Source organism: Oryx dammah, unplaced genomic scaffold, assembly GCF_014754425.2.
Source record: "Oryx dammah isolate SB20612 unplaced genomic scaffold, SCBI_Odam_1.1 HiC_scaffold_13, whole genome shotgun sequence".
Lineage (NCBI taxonomy): Eukaryota > Metazoa > Chordata > Mammalia > Artiodactyla > Bovidae > Oryx > Oryx dammah.
Window position 1 is genome coordinate 54,654,071 of NW_024070197.1, and position 23,557 is coordinate 54,677,627.

A 23,557-nucleotide genomic window follows, 5' to 3' on the forward strand; every position below is an offset into this window, starting at 1 on the left:
AAGACTCTTGAGAGTCCCTTGAACTGCAAGGAGATCCAACCAGTCCATTCTGAAGGAGATCAGCCCTGGGATTTCTTTGGAAGGACTGATGCTAAAGTTGAAACTCCAGTACTTTGGCCACCTCATGAGAAGAGTTGACTCATTGGAAAAGACTCTGATGCTGGGAGGGATTGGGGGCAGGAGGAGAAGGGGACAACAGAGGATGAGATGGCTGGATGGCATCACTGACTCGATGGACGTGAGTCTGAGTGAGTTGATGATGGACAGGGAGGCCTGGCGTGCTGCGATTCATGGGGTTGCAAAGAGTCGGACACGACTGACTGACTGAACTGAACTGAATAGACACCTACTGGTGCATGACAGACGTGCTGCACACCCACAGCTTAGTGCCTTAAAGCAATGATAAGCATTTATTATCTCACAAAGTTTTTGTGGGTTAGGGAGTTAGAAGCTGTTCAGCTCAGTGATTCTGGATCCACGTCTTTCATGAGTTGGCCGTCAAGATGTTGGTAGGCTGTGGTTATCTAAACGCTTGACTGGGGCTAGGCGGTCTGTTTGCAAGGGGCTTGGTCACACTGCTGGTGAGGAGGTGCTGGCTGTTGGGAGGTGGCCTCAGTTATTCGTCATGTGGCTCTCTCTAGGGCTACTTGCTCGCAACATGGTAGTTGGCTCTCCTCACAGCAAGAAGTAATATGAATAACCAAGGCCTTGAGGGCATACAGTATCATTTCTGCTAGATCTGTTGGCTACACAGATCATCCCTCTTCAACTTGTGAGGAGGCTACATAAGAGCATGGATACCAGGAGGTGGGGATCACTGGGGGCCATCTTAGGGACTAGATGAAGTACATTATCTTTCAGGGAAAGGGAATGTGTTGATGCCACTGGAATGTATTGTTAGTTAGGGAAATAGTTCAGTTCAGTTCAGTCACTCAGTCACGTCTGGCTCTTTGCAACCCCATGCACTACAGCATGCCAGGCTTCCCTGTCCATCACCAACTCCCAGAGCTTGCTCAAACTCATGTCCGTCTAGTCGGTGATGCCATCCAATCATCGCATCCTCTGTTGTCCCCTTCTCTTCCTGCCTTCAATCTTTTTCTAGTGAGTCAGTTCTTCGTATCAGGTGGCCACAGTATTGGTGTTTCAGGGAAATAGGAGGAGGAGATAAAATCAGATGGTAATTTAGACCAAGGAGGTTAGACAAAGGAAGCCTCTATACCTGCTTGTCTTCCTCTCCTCTATTGGGACCTAGACTCAGAAGCCATGGGTATCCCTAGCAGAACTGGATTCTCAGCTATGAGTCCCTCACTCTGAACTGGCCTCCCAGAGAGATCAAAGAGCTTCTCATCTTTGAAAGGATCCAGATTAGTTTTTCTACATCCTCTACTCTGACTAGCCTTGTCCCAGACCCAAATTAAGTGGTTAAAGGCCCAGAAGACAGTGACTTCTTCCCTCCACTTTGAATTTCTATTCCTACAGGATCTGATGACCTGTCTTGGTTTGGAATGATTTCAAATCCTGTGTGCAATGAGTGGAACAGCAAATCACAATGACAGCCTCTTTGGGCTCACGTAGATCTGGATGTGACTTCTACTTTAACCCTAGTCCCTGAAAGTGGATGTTGCCTCTGACCTGCTTTCTCATGAGCAAGGGAATAACAAATCTATGTCATGGGCTGTTGAAGGAACGGGGAGAAGGAGTGTAGGGTCTGGAAACCAGAGTTGCTTAAACTTAATGCAGAGACAGGGCCAACTAAGTTGAAGTCTAAATTCAGAGGTTTGGATCAGGTAGAATCACGTTCCCTCCTCTTTGCATGAGAGTAAGAGGCAAAGACAGCAGTGGTGTCACAGCTAGGTCCTGATGCCTACTCTCTCCTTGCTTCTTTCCCTTCCCCCACCACGTCTTCTCAACCTCCCTCCCCTATAGGCAAACCCATAACGTTGACAAAGGAAAAGCTTGTGAGCATTTACGGGTGGCTGAATGTTCTCACGGATCTGTTATTTGGAACCAAGGAGGACAAACAGCCAAACAGGTCCATGGGACAGAAGGCATTTTTCTAGACACTATCATTTCACTGAAGTATATTTCCCTTTTCTGGAGGCACTGTTGTTGTTAGATCCTTTCAGCACCCATGCTCAGGTGGAGCTTCACTGGTTGCTCCTGAACGTAGGAGCCAGTAGTCTGGAACGTGTTTGGATGTTCAAAATGTGAATACTGGGGGAGGTGGCAGACTTTAGTGGCAAACATGCCAACAAGATGGCTCTCATCTTCTTCAATCAGTCACAAAGTTCTTTCTTCTTTGCTCTTGGCATGGCCCCATGTTGTAGCAGTGAGCTTGTAGGTATCATAACTCCTTTTGCGTTTGAGACTCATGAATTTAGCTCACCATCTCAAAGTGTGTAACTATGACTTATTTGTTTATGAAGAACCAGTGTGCCAGAGAGTTTGCTGGAGAGGAGATGAACTTAATGAATACTGACGACCTTGATCAAAGATTCCGTAAACCTGTGTTTTCTTGATCTATCTGTTGTCAATATTGTGGATGACAAATGACATGGCAAGAGGGTCCCCACTCCTACCTAGCTCTCTCAAGGAAGACATTACTAATCAACTACTGAAGAAACCACATGTGACTCAGAATCCTTCCCAACACAGCACTCCAGGCAGCCACTGACAGTCTTCAGAGTAGGTGAATGAGCTTAAAGCTCTCTTTCATTTTTAAGTGTGGAGACCATGGCTACATCTGTCCTTGGCTACAAGATCTGCCAACCAAGCAATGTACCACACCAAACCAACATCCAGGTTGTGATTCCTTTCCCAGAACCAATTGTTGGACTAGATCAAAGTATTCATTTGGGGGCCACATATGCTCAAGTTTTAACATTTATAACCTGATGGATCATCTCATTTCCCTTTCTGTTACTTCAGACGACCATGGATAGGTCATATATGGAAGCATCATGAGGGACCCATTTCCCTTGGGCTCTGTGAGAGTCAGACGCAAGGAAGGCAAAGGCATAGAGCGGCCATCCAGAACGTCTTTGTTTAGGGAGGTGGAGGGCAAGGGAATGAATCCAGCACACATGGGCTCTCCCAAAGGAAAGAGGGGGCGCTAAGAAGGGAGACGGGGCTTCTCTCAGCTCCGTTAAGCTGGAGTCTTAGACATTTTGTGCCGTGGACCCTTTAGGGGCCTGATGAAGCTTGTGAGCACCTTCTCAGGATATGCTTTTAAAACACATAAAATACATGCAGAGCACAATGAAGACAATTATATTTAAGTACAGTTATCAACTAACATAACTAATGTGAAGGTACATGTGCTTCTTTAGCAGCTTATCAGTAATGAGATTGGGTGTTAAATCTATTTATTACATTAATCTCAAAGTAGTAAAGAAAAGTTGCAGGGGAAAGTTTTGGATATATCTGCATCCACTCTGATAAGATATGAAAATATCTATGACTCAGGTTATTAGCAGTCACTGAAACAGCTAGCACTGTCCTGATTTGCTATGTTCCCAAAGGAAATAGATACAAAATTGTAGTTAATATAAATATGAAGTATTTTTCCATCCAGGTTCATGCACCACCCCATCTCCCCTGCCCACCCCACACACATAGATCCTGTCCATAGACATCAGATTAGTTCCCTGGCTCTAGGGAAAATTACAGGAATTTTTTACAGAGAAGGGAGATTTTAAAGTTGGAAATTTTGATGCTTTGTTTGAGGCTGATCTTTTTTTTTTTTTTTAATACAACATTCTCATGTCACCATGGGATTTATTTGGCAGGACACTAATTGCTGGCTTGCATGAATATATTCCCTATTAAAAAAAACAGTATAACAAATGTTACTTAAGACCATTCTTTGAAGTTGCTGAGCTTGTCACCCTGGGAGACCAGGTAATCTCATTATCTGCTCCAACACCAGCTACTGTCAGCGCTGAGCTCCGTCTGGGCGTCTGCTGGAATGGATGACGCTGTTATCTCGGGCCCCGCAGCCGCCGACCAGTTACTTGGAGTGGACATAGCTCCAGGGCTGGCTCCCATCTTGCCAGAGCAGAAAACGCCAAGTCCAGGCCATAGACGTCCCACTCCCTTTTCCATCACCCACAACAAAAGAAATGGTCAGCAAAGCTGTCACTTCCCCCACTGCCTGGGGAGACACACGGAACCCTGAGTGTTTTTTGATGGTGTCCACTTTCTTCTTTCTTTCTCTGTTTTCAAAGCCAGGGAGCATAGCATCTTTAAATCTCTCTCTCTCCCTCTGACCCTCCTGCTTCCCCCTTATAAGGACGCTTGTGATTATATCAGGCCCAAGAGAAAACCCAGGATAATCTCTGCATCTCAATATTCTTAGCGTAATCACATCTCCTATGTTCCTTTTGCCTTCTAATAACACATTCACGTGCTCTGTGGGTAAGGATGAGGATATCTTGGTGGGAGGCATTATTCTGTCTAACCCATAGATCATGTTACAAGCACCATTTCAGAGGGGAGGAAACTGAAGCTCAGAGAGGTGAAGTGACTTGCCTAAGGTCACACAGCTAACAGGATGCAGATCCAGGATTCACCTTAGGGCTCTAGAGTTCCTAGGCCTGTGCTCTGAGCTTGTACATCACACGGCCTTTCTAACTGGAGAACTGAGGGAAACCGAGTTGAGCTTTCAAATGTGTGAAGAGGCTCAGAGCAAAGGACAAAGACATTCCTGCAGAAGTCTTATAAACTACAAGACTGTCCCTTAGGTGTCAAGATTTCCCCTTGGTATGGTCTGTGCCTTCCCCTCAGCTGCTTGGAGCATAGACGAAGCAGAAGCTTTGGGGTCAGGTCCAGTTCCCTGGCTCCTCAGCACGGGGATCAGGGAGGTCACGGCAGTCCTCGGGAGCTCGGCTGTCCCTGTGGAGAATGGGTGTGGAGAATGGTGGTCCTGTGGGGGTTATGGTGCCGACTTAACGCTTGGCTGGGCAAACAGATGCTGTGATAGTTCACACTGCAGCTGCCCAATGGGAAAACCACATACCCTCCCTCAGGTATTAGATAATTAACACCGAGAAGAAGTAAGCATGGAGACGTTTTCCATTCTTCCCCCTCTCAGGAACCCAGAGCTCAAGGACCCAAGGAATCCTCCACAGATAAAAGGAAGTCTGCAAAGCAGTTCGTAAGACACAGAGGAGCAAATACCTAAAGGAATTTAATCTTGGCTCCTACTTTTGAGGTCCATAAATAGAGATGCTGTTCATTGAATTTCAACAGTCATTTCTATAGCTGTTCTTTGCAAAGGTCAAAAAAAAATTTCATTTCCCATGGCTGTCTTAAAAGTATAGAAACACACACCACACTGTGTCTATTAAGCTGCCTGCTGGAATTGGCGCAGGGAAAGGTAAGCGCCTGGTCAGCCCTCGTACATGATGAGAAAAGTCATCGCCGTGGCCGTGCCGCTTGAAGAAATGAGAATGCTTATCGTTTCAAGTGAGGAAATTTTGACAAGATTTACCTTAACACACCCTCAAAAACATTCTTTACTGACATTTGAAATGTGTTGCCTGTGATCCCAGCAGTATTGGTGGAGGCCAGGAGGCTGGGTATGACTCCCACTGCTTTGTCAGCGAACAAATTGGCTCACGGGGGGACCAGTCTCTGGACCCAAAAGTGACAGTCGTGCTGCCCCTCAAGCCATCTGTGGCCTAACCCGCAGGCCCCTGCCCTCCAGACCCAGATACCACTGCGTTCCACAGTGATGAGCAGAATTGCATTTCCATCACCAAAACAATGCACAGTCAGTCTATCCAAACTAGAAAATACAAAGGCAACAGCTCACCCAAACCTGTTATCCTAAGTATATGCTTGTATGAACTCACTCAGTCCTCACAATGGCCCTATGAGACGGACTGTTATGAGTCCCATTTTACAGAAGAGGAAACTGAGGTACAGATTCAACCATTCTCTGTATTAGAGCACTTTCACACAGTAGAGTCCTGTGGGAACACTAGCAGTGATTGGGAGAAGAATATTTAATGACACGGGCATGAAAATCGTGACCACCAGTTGTTCAAGCAATGAATGTTCCCAGGACACAGAACTGGCTGGTAAGGCATGGAGAAGATAGGGCTGAAATTCAATTCAAGCAACCTGGATCTGAAGATTGTCATCTTAGACCCTGCATTGTAGGAAATTTAGATCACTTGCAGTCTGAAAAGGACCACACATTACACATTGACATGAACCCTTTCACACCTGGGACTGTGATGGTATATGTTATGGACTGAATGGTTCTGTCCCTCTAAAATGCATACACTGGAGTCCTAACACAGCCTTCTTCCCCCACTGTGGGATGGTACTGGGACGTGGGGCCTTTGGGAGGTAACTGAGGATATGAAGGTCCCTCTAGTGTCCTTGTAAGAAAAAGAGGAAAAGGCCAGAGCCTCCTCTCTTTGGCCTGGGAAGACGTAATGAGAAGACAGCCATCTGGGGCTCTCACCAAGGACTGAATTGGCCAGCACTTTGATCTTTGACCTCCGGGCTCCAGACGGTGAGAAATAAATTTCTGTTGTTTAAGCCGCCTGATCTCTTGTATTTTGTTATAGCAGCCTGAATAGAATGAGTTGATGATGATGATGATGATAATGTGTGTGTGTATTCAAACAAAAAAGAAGCATAGCCTATGTGGTACTCTGCAGACTGCTTGTTAATATACTGTGAAAATCTCTCCATATTATCATTTATTCTTCTATTACATCATTTTACATGATTTAATGGAAGCCCAATGGAGGAATATAGCTCAATTCATCAGACAGATCCTCAATGGTTGGACACATAGTTTAGCTCTTTAAATAAATTCAATAAAACTCCCATAGGTGGATGCTTACACACCACCAATGTAGATTATGTAGAACTGTTTGGGCAAAGAATAGTAGGGGGTTTTTAAAAAGTCATTCGATTCTTATTGCCAAAAGACCTGACAAACAAATACGGCCTATTTGTATTTCCACACTAAGGCAGGAGAGAGCCTTTCTCCAAGAACTTTTTGCACCATGTTCTAGAAGCTACCTGGGCTCTGTAACCAGGAAGAAGGCCACCTGGCAGGCACTGAAAGCCCACATCTTAGCACGAAAGCTGCCTCAAAACTCTACCATGTCTTGCTTTCCTGTGTTGAAAGGACAGTCAAAATTGATTTCCTCTGTGAGGTTGTCATCTAAACAAATAATCAGTGATTTTGATCCACATACTGGGGGGAAAACGCATGGGCTTTGGAGACAGGTTGACACAGGGTCACATCTCAGCGACATCAAGCGTCTCCATCACCAGGAGTACTCACCTGCCTCGTTAGTTTTTACTGACATTAAATGGAATACAAAGTACTTAGGATAGTGATTGACACATGGTGACAAACAAAATAGGCTCAAGAATGTCACTCCTGTTTATTATCATGACCCTAGTCTCAAATTCAGGGGGGACAGCAAAGGGCACTGGGAAGCCTGAGAAAGTTTCCAGAAGTGTCCCCACCCTGGTCCAGGATGTCTCTGTTTGTCTTCTGGTAGCTAGAAATATCAGTTCTCCCTCTGAGGTTCCTTCCGAGCCTGGAGAGACAGGCTAAGTGCCTCTGTCCACTGACTCGTCCGACTCTAGCTGTGCCCAAGTAAACAATTGCATCCGGGCTCCAGATTCAGCTCAAGGAAGAGCTCCCTCAGCTGGGCATTCTTCTCTCCCCACCTCTGGGTCCTCTGGCAAAGGCGGGTCCTCCCTGCCCTCAGGGCTCTGACATAGAAAAACAGTCATTCCTAAAGGCTTCATCCAGGATTTAGTCTATAGCTAGACAGCACTTTCTTACTACTTTTCGATTGAAGTAGTTGTTTTCATTATTGGAACCAATTTTGAGTTTAGAATTCATTAACAAGTATCTGCAATGATCTGTTTTCTTAATCGTTTGGAAATGGACTGTTTCTGCTAAAAAGAAAAAAGAAATCAGACCAGTCATCCATGACCTACTTTCTTTCCCTATAATCCAACTTGAAGAGGGTGATTAATCACTGTGACTCAGTACTCTGAGAGAGGACCTCCAGATACAATACACGCGTGCCTGCAACAATCAATAGTTGAAGCTACGGCTCCAGTGGTCACTCTGGCCAATAGTTTAACAGATCAGGGCTGGCCAGTGAGAGCCTGCGGGCCAAGTGCAGACCATTGGCTATATTTTGATGGCTCTCAGGCTAGAAATCCTTTTTTCCAGTTTTCAATGGTTACATTTTAAATGGTTATATAAATACCTGTACAACAGTCTCAATTTTACCTCTTGGCCCACAAAATCAATACAATATTTACTATTTAGCCCTTAAAGAAAAAGTCTGCTGACCTTTCATCTAATAGATGATTCTATACTTTGAAGTCTCATTGTTGAATGTGACATCATAGTGCCATAGATCTCATCAAGCTGATCAAGTCTTCAGAATATCATGTTCAATGAACTTTTATCCTATGGAGAAGTTACCTCAAATGAGCTACTCCCTTAAAATGAGACTGGAAAAAAATGTGGATCCCAGGCATTGTGAGGTGTCATTGTGTCTTGAAATGAGCTATAGCTAGTTTGCCTTAATCTAAGTGTTCTAACCTCTGTTCGACTTCCCTTAAAATGCTTTGCTGTGGGAGCACCCTAGTCAGCCAGTGCCTGGCTGGAAGCTGAGCCTATTAAAGGCAAATATAAAATAGCTGCTTTTCAGAGACTCTCAATCAACTCTCCTTTCCTTAAATGATGGCTGTTCTCATTATGGTTAGAGCAGAGCTTTTTCCTGTTTTCTTCACCAGTTCGAAGCCAGAACTTAACTAGACATTCTTTCTAAATTGGAAGGTATCTCTCCTACCAGGATTGCTAACATGGACAGGATTTAGAAAGATGTTATTTAAATACATCGGGAAAAAAAAAATCTGTCAATGAAGCAACACTTGCCTAAACATGCTAATCAGAGCTCTTGGTTGATAAAGAGAAATAAACTGCTCTCTAAAAGAGATTTTTTTCCAAAAAAGGAAAAGCTCTTTAGCTTTTTAGGGTACTTCATGCAAAATAAGATGGAGAGATTTAAAATGACAGAAAAACAGAAGTAGTCTAAATTCATCGTCACCCTGAATTTTGTTATTTTTACCATATTTAAGAAAAAAACAGAAAAAAGGAAAAAGCTTAGAGAATCAAACATTTGTCAAATCTAAAAAGTTGAATCTCTCTTAGCGACAAAGTTAAGTGTCTTTTGATTTGTCTTGTCCTGAGTAACTCCTGATTGTCTGGTACTTTAAGGTGCCTGAGAACAGAAGACACAAAACAGGCTGTTGTTTATTGACCTCTTTAACAACCTGCAGAATTTAGATTCAAGTGGTAACTCCTCATCTCCCCTTGATGAGGCTGGGAATCTCTGTAAAGCAGCTCATCGTTCACCAAGCAGCCTCGAGTCTGCCTCCAAAATGTGTGATTTCCCACTGACCGCCTCTCCTGTAGCTCACCCAGGCTTCTGTCCAAGTCACAGCTCTGGGAATGCTGGGCTTACTGCTTAAATGTGGTTGGCAGTATTGTAATAGGGGAGAACAACTCTGACTTTATATTGTACCTGTTCCTTTTTACTTAAACCTTTGTGCTCTGTTGCCTGTGCTTAGTCATGCTGGCTCTGCACCTTTGTAAAAGAATGTAGCCTTATAGCCTGAAATATACAGGGTACTCTAAAGCTCTGACCTTTAAGTCCATCCATACAGAGGTGGAGAGCTGCAGAACAGAGAACCACATTTGTTTTGTCGGAGGCTTACAGGGATGCTGTGACCTGACCCAGGCACACAGCTGCAAGAACACAGGATTCCTACACCGAGAAGTTAGCACAGCTCACCATGCCTCTCCCTCATCTTGCTTTGAAAGGTATTTTGCTGAAACCCTTTGAGGAGCTCAGGGTATTTTTTGGGCACAAGCCACCCATCTCCTTGCCTGGTCCTGCAATAAACCTTTCTCTGCTCCAGACTCCAACGTTCAGTCTGTTTGGCCTCACGGTGTGCTGAGCACATGAACTTGTGTTTGGTAAAATTTTACTATTTAGAGTAGGATATACCCATTATCCTTAGGATGGCATCTGGAGCCTTGGCAATCTTGTACCAACTCCTTGCCCTTTTCTGGTATCTCTCCTTATGACACCCTGAAATCCCCAGTCTCTCTTGGAGTGACATATGGACACAACACTATGCCTTCGCTCATGCTGTTCCACTCCCCATGGTGCCCTTCCCTCCGCTTCCTCATTGCAAAACTCCATTCTTGCATCAAGTCTAGTTCAAATAGCACGTTTGTGCGTGTGTGTTCTCTCTGCTGGTTAGAGGTGGAGGTAGGCCACGAATCCACAGAGGCTAAAGCCAGACTCATGATGCTCTTGCCCCACACCTCTCACACCAGTTTTTAGTTGAGGTCATGCTAGGGAACTAGACAAAGCCCTAGCCTTCATGGGTTGATTAGGCCAAGCCTGGAGGTTGGGGGGGGGGGAAGGGAATGGTTAGGGTCACCAGTAGATTTCAGAGATTCACCCAGGTCTCCTGCTAGAACTCACCCGGGGGGGGGAAGTGGAGCTGGCCCCAAGGTAAGACCCTGCCCTCCTGTCTCTAACCCCATTGCCATCAGCAGGAGGCTGGCATGCTTGTAACTGAATTTCAGACCCCAGGGCTCAGCATCGTGCCTTATGAATGCCTCATTCTATCTTATTTGCTGTCACAACAGAGCAAGTGGGTTTGATTCACATAGGGTGGTTCACCATCTGTGTTTCATTTGCAAGCATAATACGTTATTTTTAAAATAATAAGACAATTTATTTACATTTGCTTTTCCCCCCTCTATTTTCTCAGCAGCAAGTGATATCAAAAAAGGAGGAAATGATCCCAACAAAAATATATGTGAGTAAATAGCTCACAGAAATGGTGAGGATGCTACTATGAAATAATTCTGGTCCCACCCACCAAAACAAAGAAAGAGTATATTCCTGTCAGCATGATTGAATTGTGTATAATTACTGCCAGTGTTTTAAACATGATGATAATGAGTAAAATATTAGCATTAGATGAGAGCGGCCTCTGAACATTTTTTTCATGAGAGTAAGAAAACTACCTCTAGCTTTCATTCAAGGCATGGGAGAAATGCAATCCCTTATTATTATGATGATTCTTCTCAGGCACTTTGACTTGATTCTGGAGATGCAGAATGTGATGATGGTTTACCTGAGACTGTCTTGACCAAACACATCCAATTTCACTGACTATTTTCATATGATGTTCCCATCACCATTCTTCCATTTTCCTCTCTGACATATTTAAAGGACTCCTGAGTCTCTCATAGCAAGTGCACTTAAACCTAGAAATAAGTCCTTATGTGACACCATGGGAAGAAGGAAGGAAATTCTCTCAGTTTTCACGTTTGGCCCCTAAATTGGGGGCTTTATAAAGTTTCAGAAAATCTTTTATCACTTGAAAATAGAAAATAAATTACATTCAGAGTTTTAAGATATTTTATGTACCTTTTTTTTTTTTAAACAGTCAGGCTATCACTTTCCTTACATTATCTGGAAGATAATACATAATATGATAAAGGCGAATTCTAACAAAGAAGAGTGCTCAGCTCAAACTCCTTAAAAAGACTAATGATACTTTCACAATGCAAATGTTAAGATTGCATTTTAAGGGCCTCATTTGGAGACTGTTTCCGTTTGCCAAAAAAAATGAAGCATGCAAGAAGAAAAAAACAACCCTCCAAACTGACCATTAGGTGCTCTGAGTAGTTGCAAATTGTGCTGGCTGTGTTCAGAAAAGTTGGCAGATTTCAGCTCATGGATTTCAGTCTAGCAGCCAAGATGATCAATTAAATAAACCATTTATCAAATGTTAGGGACCTTTATCTGATTTTATTTTGTAGTGCAGCCAGACATAGCTTAAAAACATAGACGGATCTGTCAGAATGAGGGGCTGAGTATGGTTATAGAAAAGAATAAAACAGTGCCCCCAGTGAACCCAATTTCATTTTGTAGGATATATGGTCCTTATTTTCTCCAAACATTTCCCCGAACATTTAAGCAAGAGACCCAGATCCTCATGCCCATCCTATCCGCCAAAGCATTCTTGCAGCCTATTGCAGTTCCTCACATATGGTAGGCATCAGGTGAATAGACTAGATTACTGGATGACTACACACAAGGGCAGGAGTGAGCTCTCAACTGAAACAAAATAATTTCTTCTGTTTATATATATACGCCTGCCGGATATGGATCTTGCAATTCTGAGATAATCTGTTAGCTATTTACTCATAAATACAAACCGAAGGAACATAAGTCCTTCTATCCCTCTTTATCCATCTCTCTATCTATTCATCCATCCATTCCTTTATCCATCTATCCCCTCCATACATCCCTTTATCCATCCATCTCTCTGTCCATCCCTTTATCCATCTGTCCCCCCATCTCCCCTATATTTATTAATTGCTTCATCTTTCCATCCACCTCTTTATCATCCATCCAACAAATCTTTACTGAATGTCTTATTTACCTGGCCTTACATATGTTTGGCAATGGAAATTCAGAGATGGGACAAAGATCCAAGATCTCTTTCTTTAGGAACTGTATGTTCTGGTATGGTTTCAGAAAAAAGTAACTAGAAGAGCTTGTAATGGAAAATACACTATGTTTTCAAGTCAGACTTGATGTCTATTAACATCAAGCTTATAGTAAGGCAACGAAAATACACGGTCACTGCAGCCGCCCTCACAACTCAGCTGTGAATCGAAAGGAGTACAATAACCCAGCCCAGCATCAGCAAAAGCGAAGAGGCGTGACTCTCAGAATGAAGCGGACATGCTCTGCACAGCCTAGGGAGACTCTAAGACATGTGAGTGGAAAAAGACCTTGGGGTCCTGCTGGGGTCCTCTTTGAGAAGATACTAGATAGAAAATTTAAATGAAAAGTTTACATCTATCAACTAAGCTCAGGTCAACCCTCAGACTTCTGGAACCTCCCCACAAGGCAAGGGTCAGACAGGAGCAAACTACCTGCAAAATCTCAGTGGCCCCAGCTCCAGGAGTCTCCATCCCCTTTATTTACATGCACAACATTCAGCGCTCAAACACACAAGATACTGTGAATGAATACATGGTAGCCACACGTAATAACAGTTTAAGTCATATCAAAGTTTGTAGGGGTGACATGAAATATTTTCTTAAAAATGAATGGTGTCTAGATCAGTTTTAAGTGTTCTGCCCAGATTATCCAGAAGTAGAATTTTGAAGCCACACCTAAGACAGGATGCTTTCTCAGAAGGTCTCCAGAAATAACAAACAGTTCCATAATCCTGCTATGGGAACTTATATACACATGAATCTTAGGAAAAGCCTAGAAAACACTGCAAACTGGAAAACACCGATGGGAAGTCTGATGTGTGAGTTCTGTCCCTTTAAAGATAAATAACTTAAAGGCACGTTTCTCCCTTTCACCAGACTTGTGCGGGAGAAGCTTAGCACAGCACTCGGAAACAGACGAGGTATGCCTGAATTCAGGGACATTTCTTTCCTTCAGATTGTACCCATGTTGCCTGGCTCAGCACTGAACTCTTGAAACCCTCACAAAAAAGTAACCCTTTTCATTCATTTTCATTGATTTTCCAATTTCAGTTAAATTATGTTGATCTTTTTTTCATTTTTTTATGTATTGTGGCTAGAAAGGCTTAATTCAACTCCCATAATTATATACTTGTAATTTAACAAACACCCAAATGACAGGGTCATGAACTTGAGACACATTGGTACCCCCAAATAAACCTTAAAAATGCTGTGATCTACTATATTATCATTCTGCTTTATAAATAGAGACAAAACATTTTCTATTAGTAAAAACAGAAGCTGAGATAGAGAAATCACCATTTCATCTTTCTCTTGCAAGAAGAATTTGCAAGTGACTTTGGGAGAATTAGGGGTTTATAGGAAAGCTTGTGTGCGTGTGTGTGTGCACATGCACTCTTTCACACACGTGCTAGATGGGAGACAAAGGGAGAATTGGAAAGTCATTACCTCCCTCTGAAGAAGATAGACAATAACATCAGTCAGGCAATAACAAAAATAAGGAGGTTTGCAAAAAGAATGGGAGACAAAATGGAGGAAATGGACTTGAAATGTTCTTTTTTCTGCTTCCTATTTTTGATTAAAAACCATTGCATGTTCCAAGTGACAATCACAGTTTCAATGCAAATTTCATTCTCTCCCTTCCCTTCCAATAATTCCCCATTTCCGGCTCCAGTTTCCCACCCTTCACATGGAAGATCTTACTGTCATCTCCAACTCATTCTTACTAATATGTCAAAAAACATACTTAGGAGTTTTGAGAGCACTGAAACTGTGCTAGGCAGTGGCCAAAAAAACATGCAGGTGATCACAGAATCTCTGTTCTCAAGACATTTACTGTCTAGCCCAGTGGTGCCCACAAGACTTTCTTACCTGTGCCCTGGTCAGTACAGTAGCCACTAGCCACATGGGCTCCTGAGCACTTGCGATGCGTCTGGTCTGACGGAGAAACTGATTTTTACATTTTAATTTCAAGAATGTCAATTAAAATTTAAATAACCATCTGTGACTAGCTGTTATTGTGTCAGGTTTAGACCAAGTGGAAGAGGACCTTCGTTAAAGAGAGAGACAAGCGTCTAAAGGAGCGCGTGGCAGGTGCCAGGTGAGGCTGCAGGTAAGAGCAGTCAGAGACTGCAGGAGCAAGAGGCTGTGCAAGACCCGGGGGCGGAGCTCGGCTTCCCAGAGATGTGGGCGGGTCTGACCCAGACTCTCAGGAGGAGCTACAGTGAAGAAAGCAGAAAGGAGAGGAGAAGGCATTTTAAAATCAAAAACATGGAAGGGAAAATGCACAGGACCCCATAGGGAAACCCAGCGCTCGTCCTGGGGCAGATGGGCTTGCAGAAGTCAAGGGGGAATGTCGGGGGACAGGCCATGGGATGATGTCCTGCTGGGACCAAGGGATCCCAGGATGGGGGCAGATCTGGGTGGTTGGTGATGCAGAGCGCCCCCGAGTGGGTTGGCATCTTCCTGTGTGAAGGGCCAAGAGGCTCTCTTACGGAAGGGCGCCTGGCCTGTGGGAGGCAACAGGGTGGCCCTGGAACTCTGAGAAAGTCCAGGACCAGGGGGCACGTGCAGTGGGACATAAGTGGGCCAGGAATAACACCCTCCTAAGTGGGGCAGCTGCCACCACCTCCCCCTGACAGTCACGAGTGGTCTGACTGATCGTCCATGTATGGAAACTGGGCCCCCTATTTCCAGAATTTCTGATTTTCAGAAAGGCTGGGAATTGGAATAAAAAAAAAAAGAAATATGAAGTTGAAGTATTTTGATATGGCGACTAATATGAAACTTTAAAACACCCTGGGCCAAGCCAAAGAGCTGGCATGTGGGCTGACTCAGCCCATGGGGTACCTGTCTGTGACACGTGACCTGGAAGATGGGGAGATTCCTACAGGGATGGCCTCGCAGGACAAGAGCTGAGCCTGAAGGGAGAGGCCGGCTCCGGAGCACACACTGGCACAGGCAGCACAGGGTCTGAGAAAGGGGTAAGTTGAAGCCACCGGACTCTGTGACAAGTAGAGGGTCAGTCATCTCAAATAGTCACCTCCCTCCCATCTACCCCTCACTCAGAGTGGAAAAGTGAGGCAGGCGGAGCCCGCAGTCAGAGGGGCCTCAAGAGTAAGTGGCGGGTGAGCAAACAGCCATCAAGCTGAATGAATGCAAATGACCTCAAAGGACGTGATTTTTTCGGTGTGTGCTTCCTGGGGTCACATAACATGTCATCTCCTTTGACCGATTTTCCCCATCCAGCCACGGGTCGATATCTCACTGCCGCTCTCACGATAGGGAAGGGGCCATGGATGGAAGCCCCACGTCTTCCCTCTGTGAAAGCCACGTTCGATTCTTGTGAAAAGGAAGTGGTGTATCTTTCAGCTCACCTCCCGGTCCAGCAGTGCAGGTGACACAACGGTGACAATGTCTCCTTTTTCGGGATCGATGTAGAACATGTTGGGAGACGGCTTGTCAGGCGTCTGCTGACGGATATTGTACCGCAGGAGGGCATTATCCGTGGCCGGGTCGTCCGCGTCAAAGGCTGTCAGCCGCATCACGGTGGTCCCTGCGGGAGCGAGACAGAGAGCATGTGATGGCCACTTGGGGGACAGCGATGGGCCAAGCCCCTCCCCAACCTGGGCGATGGCCGTAGAGTGATGTGTCAATCACTTTCCAGATTATAAAAAGCAAAGCCTTTCCCTGGCTCCCTTAGGTTTTAGCTTCCCTTAGCCCCTCCCTCTCTCCTCCATCACGTTAAAAGACCTGAAATACAGAAAAGAAATGTTTGCTGTTCAGCAGACTGACAGCTTAATTTTTCCTTCTGCTGATATGCTGTTTATTTCCATGGGTTTTCACCCCATTGCGGATGTGGCTCTGTGACAATGGCCTTCACTCTAAAAGCTCTTGCCGACTGCCTACCACGTGGGGGAGGGGACCCTGGGCTGGGTGCTGGGGAAATAGAGGTGCAAAAAGTCACATTCCCTGGGGTCTGGCAGGTCAGCGGCAAGCAGCAGGGAGAGCATGTGAAAATATTAATGTGCTCGCGGTGCTCTGAGAGAGGGCGATGTGAGTACGGAAGAGAACAGCCTCAGCTAACCGGGGCTCAGGAGAGGTCCCTGGTGCAGGCAGGGCCCAAGGGCAAGAAGGTGTAAGGGAGGGGCGGGGAGGCCTCAAAGGGAAAGGCATCCCAGTTACTTCTGGTTAAAGGGAACCGGGAACAGGCAAGACTTGAGCACCTCTGTGCACAGCCACGACAACTTGGGTGTTGACAAATGATCTTGTGGGGATGTTCATGGCGAGTCTAAGAAAAGCTGGGAAATGACCTAAACATCCAACAACAGAGGAATTGCTAAAATGAGGGCATCCCCACACTATGAAATATTTTGCAGCAGTCAGAAAAGGTTTGTAGATCTAATGTGTTCTAAGATGAGGGGCTCTCCAAAATTGAAAAATATCAGGTTGGGGAATGTCACCCACAGTATGCAGTTCATGGGGTCGCAAAGAGTCGGACATGACTGAGCAACTGAACTGACTGACTGACTGGCCCACAGTATACCATCATTTTTGTGAGCCTATTAACACACAGAAAATTCCACAAACTTTATGCATATATTTTTTCAGGTACAGTTTATGTCCATAAATAGATAGAGGAAGGTCTATAAGGGTGAACTTCACACTGATTTTGGTGGCTAAACTTGGGCAAGAGGAGAGGGTACTGGGAATAATGGTGACAGTAGAAGATGATAGCCCAATCTCTAATGTTTTAATCATTTTTACAAGGGGATGTAATTTTGAGAGAGTAAAATTTAATTTAAAGGGATCATGGTTATAAACACCAGTAGAAGCACAGACTAGAACAGAATCAGGCACATTTGCCTGCTGTCCTGACAACTGTGATCCTGGGTGACCTGCTCAACTATAGATTTTCACTGTAGTTTACTCTCCTATGAATATAGGCCCCAAGTCCCAATTCTGAATCCTCTGGGTGCACAGCATGAGGGCAGCCTGGTACTGCTGAAGCAATAGAGCTATGGTTCCCAGCAGGAATATCCAGGAAATATTCTAGCTTAACGGAAACACAGAGTCCCTCCAGCTCGGCTACCATCCTGGTGTTCCTTTCCCTTTTATAACAGTGCTTCTTGAACAGTGAAAGCCAGTTTATTCTTTCCCATAATTGGAATCAGATTACTAGCCATCAGGTCTGAACGATCAGGCAAAGCATCAGAGTATTCTCAGGTGGGGTGGGTTAGTTCCCCAGTCTCCGCTGATTTCACCAACACTACCTTAGGCCAGATGCCTCCGGACATGTCTGCTACCCTAAGTGTATCTCTGCCCTTTGCTTCTTTGTGAAATTGTCACAGGGCAGGCCTCAGGGTCAGGGTAAGAATAGCAAGTTCTTGGCACGCGCAGCAGCCCGCTCCCTGGCCCCTTGCCTTTGGGAGATGGCAGCAAGCCATTTGGTTGCTGTGTTCTATTTCTCACTGAGACGCTCTGTGGGATCAGGGTTCTGTCTCCGCCCAGTGGTCCAGGCAGCCACTGCCAGTCTGTCAGCCTGAGTGTGAAGGGTACAGGCAGTTGCCTCCATGGTCTAGGAAAACAGGCCTACTTGGGGGTCTCTGTCAGAGATCAGAGGCAGCTTCCAGGCCCACATCTTACCCTGGGCCAAGCTCACTGTGCTCTGAATGGGCAAGGCCTGGAAGGACTGTGGTGCCACAAGAAACAGTCTCCAGTCACGTACGTGTGACCCGCTGCCTTGTACTTCATCAGTGTCTAATGCATGCTTGACTGATGGAATCCGCGCCCTATTTAATTTGCCATTAATTGAAGTTGGAGAGGAACAAGCAAAAGAAAGCATAAAAGAATGAAGTCATCACAGTTCGCGACTGTCATGGCTTCATAAGGGGAAAAAAACACCTCTCGGGTTGATGAATTTTTAGTGTCTACCAGGCCATTCATTAGTCATGTCATTTTTCACTGTTAGCTTTTACAGATTTGACAACATGGTATATGATAGATGGGTTCATATAACATGGGTTCTATCCCTGGGTCGGGACGATGCCTTGGAGGAGGAAATAGCAACCTGCTCCAGTATTCTTGCCAGGAAAGTCCCATGGACAGAGGAGCCTGGTGGGCTACAGTCCAGAGGGTCACAAAGAGTTGGACAGAACTGAGCATTCTCACACAGCATGGTATGATAAAAGGCTATTCTGGAATAGTCCCGAGGACAGATAGAAGATGCTTTTTGTTTTAGTGGATTATTAGGGAGCAAGTGACCTGATATTGCACCCTGCCTCGGTCTTCGCCCAGCATGAAGGCATGTCTGGATGCACTTCTGAGGCCCGCCTCTGTGGGGCATGAGCACCGCTTATGCCATCTAGACAGGACTGCAGCACTGGAGGAAGCAAGCTTGACCGAGGGTCAGTCATGGCTGACTGTAAACTCGGGCAAGCCAGCCAGCCTTCCGGGAGCCTCGGTTTCCCCTTGCGCCTGCTCCTGGCAGGAGGATATCAGTGACACTCCTCTCTCTGGTCACTGTAAGGAGGGTAACACAGGACATAACTCGGTGCCTGGTGGGTCAGTGTTCAGAGGCGGATGCCTTTATCATCGTCCTGCCCTGGCTCTGAGCCCATCACGGCGGTGCAGGCAATGGCCTCAGATGGACGAAGGAGCTCAGAGTCGAGTTGTCCATGGAAACTGGCCCCTGGCATGGCAGGAGTCCCAGCACCCGTCTGCTCCGAGTTACCCTGCCTCGCCCTCCCCCTCCTGTAGCTCCTTGCGGCCCCTCTCCCCAACCTGGCTTTTAAAAGTGCTTTGCTGAAACCCTCTGGGGAGTTCAGGGCTTTTTAGGGCATGAGCTCTGAGCTCTGACGGTACTGTCTGTTCGGCCTCACTGTACGTCGGGCGCTTGAACTTGTACTAACTCTGCCACCTCGTCCGCTGTTTTAGCTTATGGATTTGGGTCTGTACTGTGGAGATCACAGATCTATACGAACACAAACACATGCGTGTATACACACACGGACACCACCCACACACACATTGGGCAGCCACCAACCTTCTCCGTGCGGTACTCTAATCCTCCTCTAGGATCAGGGCTCTATCCTGAGCCCCGCCTCGGTGGGCCCATCATCCTGCCCTTGCCCACTCCTGGGATGGTGGGATGGTGATTTTAGCACTTCCAGTTTCTGCAATGGCTGGAAAGCCTCCTAAACTAGCATTTCCTAGATTGTTTCCAAGAGACCCTTTGGGCTCAGTGGAGAAACCCATTTGGGAAATATGCAGGAAGCACAGTTGAGCAGGTTTCCCTCCTGAAGGATTCCTAGCACTTGTAATAAGCAAATGCATATTGTGAATCTCCAAGAGAGAACAGAATTTGTAGCATTTCCCAAACTTCTCTGTTGATGGAAACTCTTCATTTTAAGAACATCTTTATGTGATGGATCGCATTGTCCTAAATCTAGCTTGTGGGGGACACAGACTGTCTTCTGTTCATATTTATAAGCTTGGTAGCTGACACTCAATAGGTCCTCCATCAGTGTCGTTTGGGTAGAATTGCATTCTTACAACTCACGGTAGCTTTGACTTATTCCATAGTGACTGGAAGTCCTGGATAACTTTTTAGTGAGAAGAATGGACAGCGCTGCCTAGACATTTTTCATAACCTGGTGTGCTCCTCACTGCCTCTGAGCTCTTTCCCCTCTAGAGGCCCTTATTGGACCTGGATTCAATAGACACACATGAGTTCCAAGTTCAGGGCTGATGGCCAGCTGGTGGGTGCCAGGACAGTTGTTTCAGTGTCTCTGGATGGCCCCGGTGCCTCAACCTTGCCCAGGCCCCAGTCCTGGACTCGGAGAAGCGCTTGTTCATTTCTACCATCTCAGTGGCTTCTCATCCATGCTGATCTTGTGCCTGTGAGTGCTTCCCAATGGCAGAGATGTGATAATTATATGATAGACACACGTGCAGGTCCTCCACGTGGTACATTTCTGTCTTCTCCCCCATCACAATATTCTCCCGAGTGTCAAAATAAATGATAATCACTCCATCACTCCCAGAGCCAGATGAACTAGCAGCAGTCCCTCCAAAGCAGAATAGAAGGATTTCAAGCTGTGCTGGCTGAAAGCCTCAAGTCAGGCCATCATTTCCTTTTGTCGAAGGACATGGCTGCCAATGCGACAGGCTGATAAACCATTAGGAGAGTTTTGTCTTGGCCCAAAATCCCCTTTTTCTTGGCTGTATTTCTCTGATTAAAGATAGGTGCTGCCTGGTATCATGACCTTGAAGCTGGTATTTGAAGTTTTGCTTCCTTGTGATTTCAGGCACAGTCACACCCTTGAGAAGCAGAGCGCAGATCTGAGGGTAAGGGGCTATTTTCAATCTCCAGGAAAGGTCAGCCAGCCTCAAGAGTGGGAGACTCTGAAAGACAGCTTGCTCTGTCTGTCTCACAGGTGACAACATCCTTCTGTTCTTGACATTTGCTTGCCTTCATCCTTGAACATGTCCTTCATATGATCAAAAGTGTCAGACTCTTTTTTTTTTTAAGAAAAAAATACAAAACCAATATTCCTATAAGTGAATAATATATGGAGACGTGGACATTCAGGTCTGTATTTGGCACAGGACTTCTGAAAGCACAGTTGAAGCAACTGTGTGCTTTCCAGGATGCAAAATTTAAAAACCAATGTGATCAGAGATGGCAGGCATCACTAAGTGTCGGAAGGGAAGCCCTGAGACTCTTGGCACCTTGACTTGTTCAGCAGGTAAGAAGGCCACAGATGTATTGCGGGGGCACATAAGGTCAGACTGATGCTGGTTGGAAACTGATTTCTGTTGAAACCCTTCAGGCTGAAGGGGTCCTGGGCACCCTGATACGAAATGCCCAGCAAGCGTTCTAGACATGGCATGACAAGCAGGCCAGTGTGCAGGAGGCTGAGAGCATTCCAGGACAGCCCTGGGCAACCAGAATGGAGGTGTCACCCTACCGGCCAAGTTCTGCTTCCAGATACAGGCATATCTCACGGTCATGACTGTCAGAGCACAGATACACAGGTTGCTCCACTGTGATTTCAGTGGCCCAGAACATCCAACTCCCCCCACCTGTCAACCAGCCTGGAACTACTTTCTGACCACACGTGTGGACACAGCCCAGCTCTATCCTAATAGTCCTTAATAGTGAGGAAAGAACCAGGAGAGCAAATGCAGGCAGAATAGTGTTAGAGGCACCACTGAGGATGTGGCCTGTCTACTCTCAAATCCTACCCCACCGGAGAGTTATCTAGGCACCCCTGGGCAAATTCATTTACATCGCGAATCCTCAACTTTCTCACTTACAAAAGAGCATCTCCCTTCACTGGCCGTTGTGGGCATCGAATGGAATAATGCAGTGTTTCTCAACCTTTATTTTTTCATGTCAATGCACAGAGAATATTTTTAGGTATTTTTTTTCCTACCAGCCATCCCCTGCCATAGATATTTATGTGTATATGATGGCTCTTTGAGGACCACAAACCACTGTAATAGCTCATGTTTTTAATACCCTCCCCCTCCAAGTACCAATTTTCTCCCTCTTGGAGGTTACATTGACCCCAAGGGGAATGAATAAATTGAGGAATATAAAGTCCAATGGCTGGGCAACGGTAAACACTCAAGAGATGTAAGTTTTATTGATATTCATATTCACTGCTGCAACTTGCAACTCAGTTCTGGGGACCTCATTGCTGTGTATGATGGTGATGATCAAATGTCTTGTGGGACCCAACCACCCAGTGCAGTTCTAGTTGCGGGATTCATGCCCAGCATTTCAGAAGCGAGGATTAATTAAAATCTCATAAGGAAACCATCCCTTTCTTTCCTTAGATAGCCTAGAAATGTCTGTTGAGCTCATGCATGCATGCATGAACCAGCTTCCTCTAGTCTTGTCAATGTTTTCATGTACATGGGAATTAACAGGGAAACTGTCTAGATTAGTTGACAAAAGATACCAAACCAATCTGATAGGTATCCAGAGGCAGCAGCATTCTGCGGTGCGTGCATTCCTGAAAAACCACTCGAGGAATGAATCGTAAATAATGTCTTACTTTCCCATTGACCTACATTAGCACTTCAGACCTGCTTTATCTTCATTTGAGGGGATGTCCAATTGCAAGCTGCTCCTCATAATTCACTTTAAGTTTCTCTGCTTATCTCCAAAACACTCTACTAACAGAGCGGGGGTAGGGGGAGGAGGGGGCTGTCTGCTGTGGGTGAGGAAACCCCTAAAGAAAGTGCTGCCTGACACTCAGGGGAAGAGAGGCTTTGACCCTGACTTTGGGGAGGAGGGAAGGGAGGAAACAAGTTAGATTTAAGGCCAAGCCCGGTGAGGTTTAACTTTGTCATCACTGGTCCTTGTGGGGCAGGGGCGGAGGCTGCCCCTCTGCCCCCTAATTATCCAGGGACAGTCACTCACCAGCACATTTTCATATGGTAGCCAGGCTATGCATTAGACTCAGAGTTCTTGATAATGTGAGTTTAGATGAAGATGCCAATGACCTTTGGCTTCTCTCTGACAGCAGCCCAGACCCACTGGCCCCAAGGGTATGACTCTCCGGCCTCATTCCCGGAGTAGGGTCATGGAATTATATTTCACCCTCAGCAGACCCCACAGACTGATGGCTTCAGCAGTCATTTTAGACCATGAGGCGGCCCTTCAAATAAAAGCCATATGATAGAAAGGCAGACCACAAAGAGTTTGAGTCTCTGATGACATGGAGTTTGAAGGAAAGCTTGGACTTCCTGCCTTTGGCTTTGCTTACATGAACAAAAAATAAATAAAAGGTAAAAGCCCATCTTGTCTGAGCCATTGTTATTTTGAGTTTGTTATTTCACGGAGTCACAACTAATGCTCTCTGAAAAAGGAGAAAGTAAAGATTGAAGAAAATAAATAAATGCACTTTATTAAGTGGTGTTACTCTAGAAAGTAAATTTAAG

General features: G+C 45.5%; 1 protein-coding gene across 2 annotated transcripts in view; it reads right to left on the reverse strand.

The window, feature by feature from the left end:
• CDH13 (cadherin 13) overlaps positions 1–23,557 on the reverse strand; it is a 1,016,268-nt gene that overhangs the window by 209,024 nt on the left and 783,687 nt on the right. For both annotated transcript variants that reach the window (XM_040254058.1, XM_040254059.1), the window contains one exon: positions 15,979–16,157. In XM_040254058.1, the coding sequence (XP_040109992.1) occupies positions 15,979–16,157 (179 nt within the window). The remainder of the gene's footprint in view (positions 1–15,978; positions 16,158–23,557) is intronic.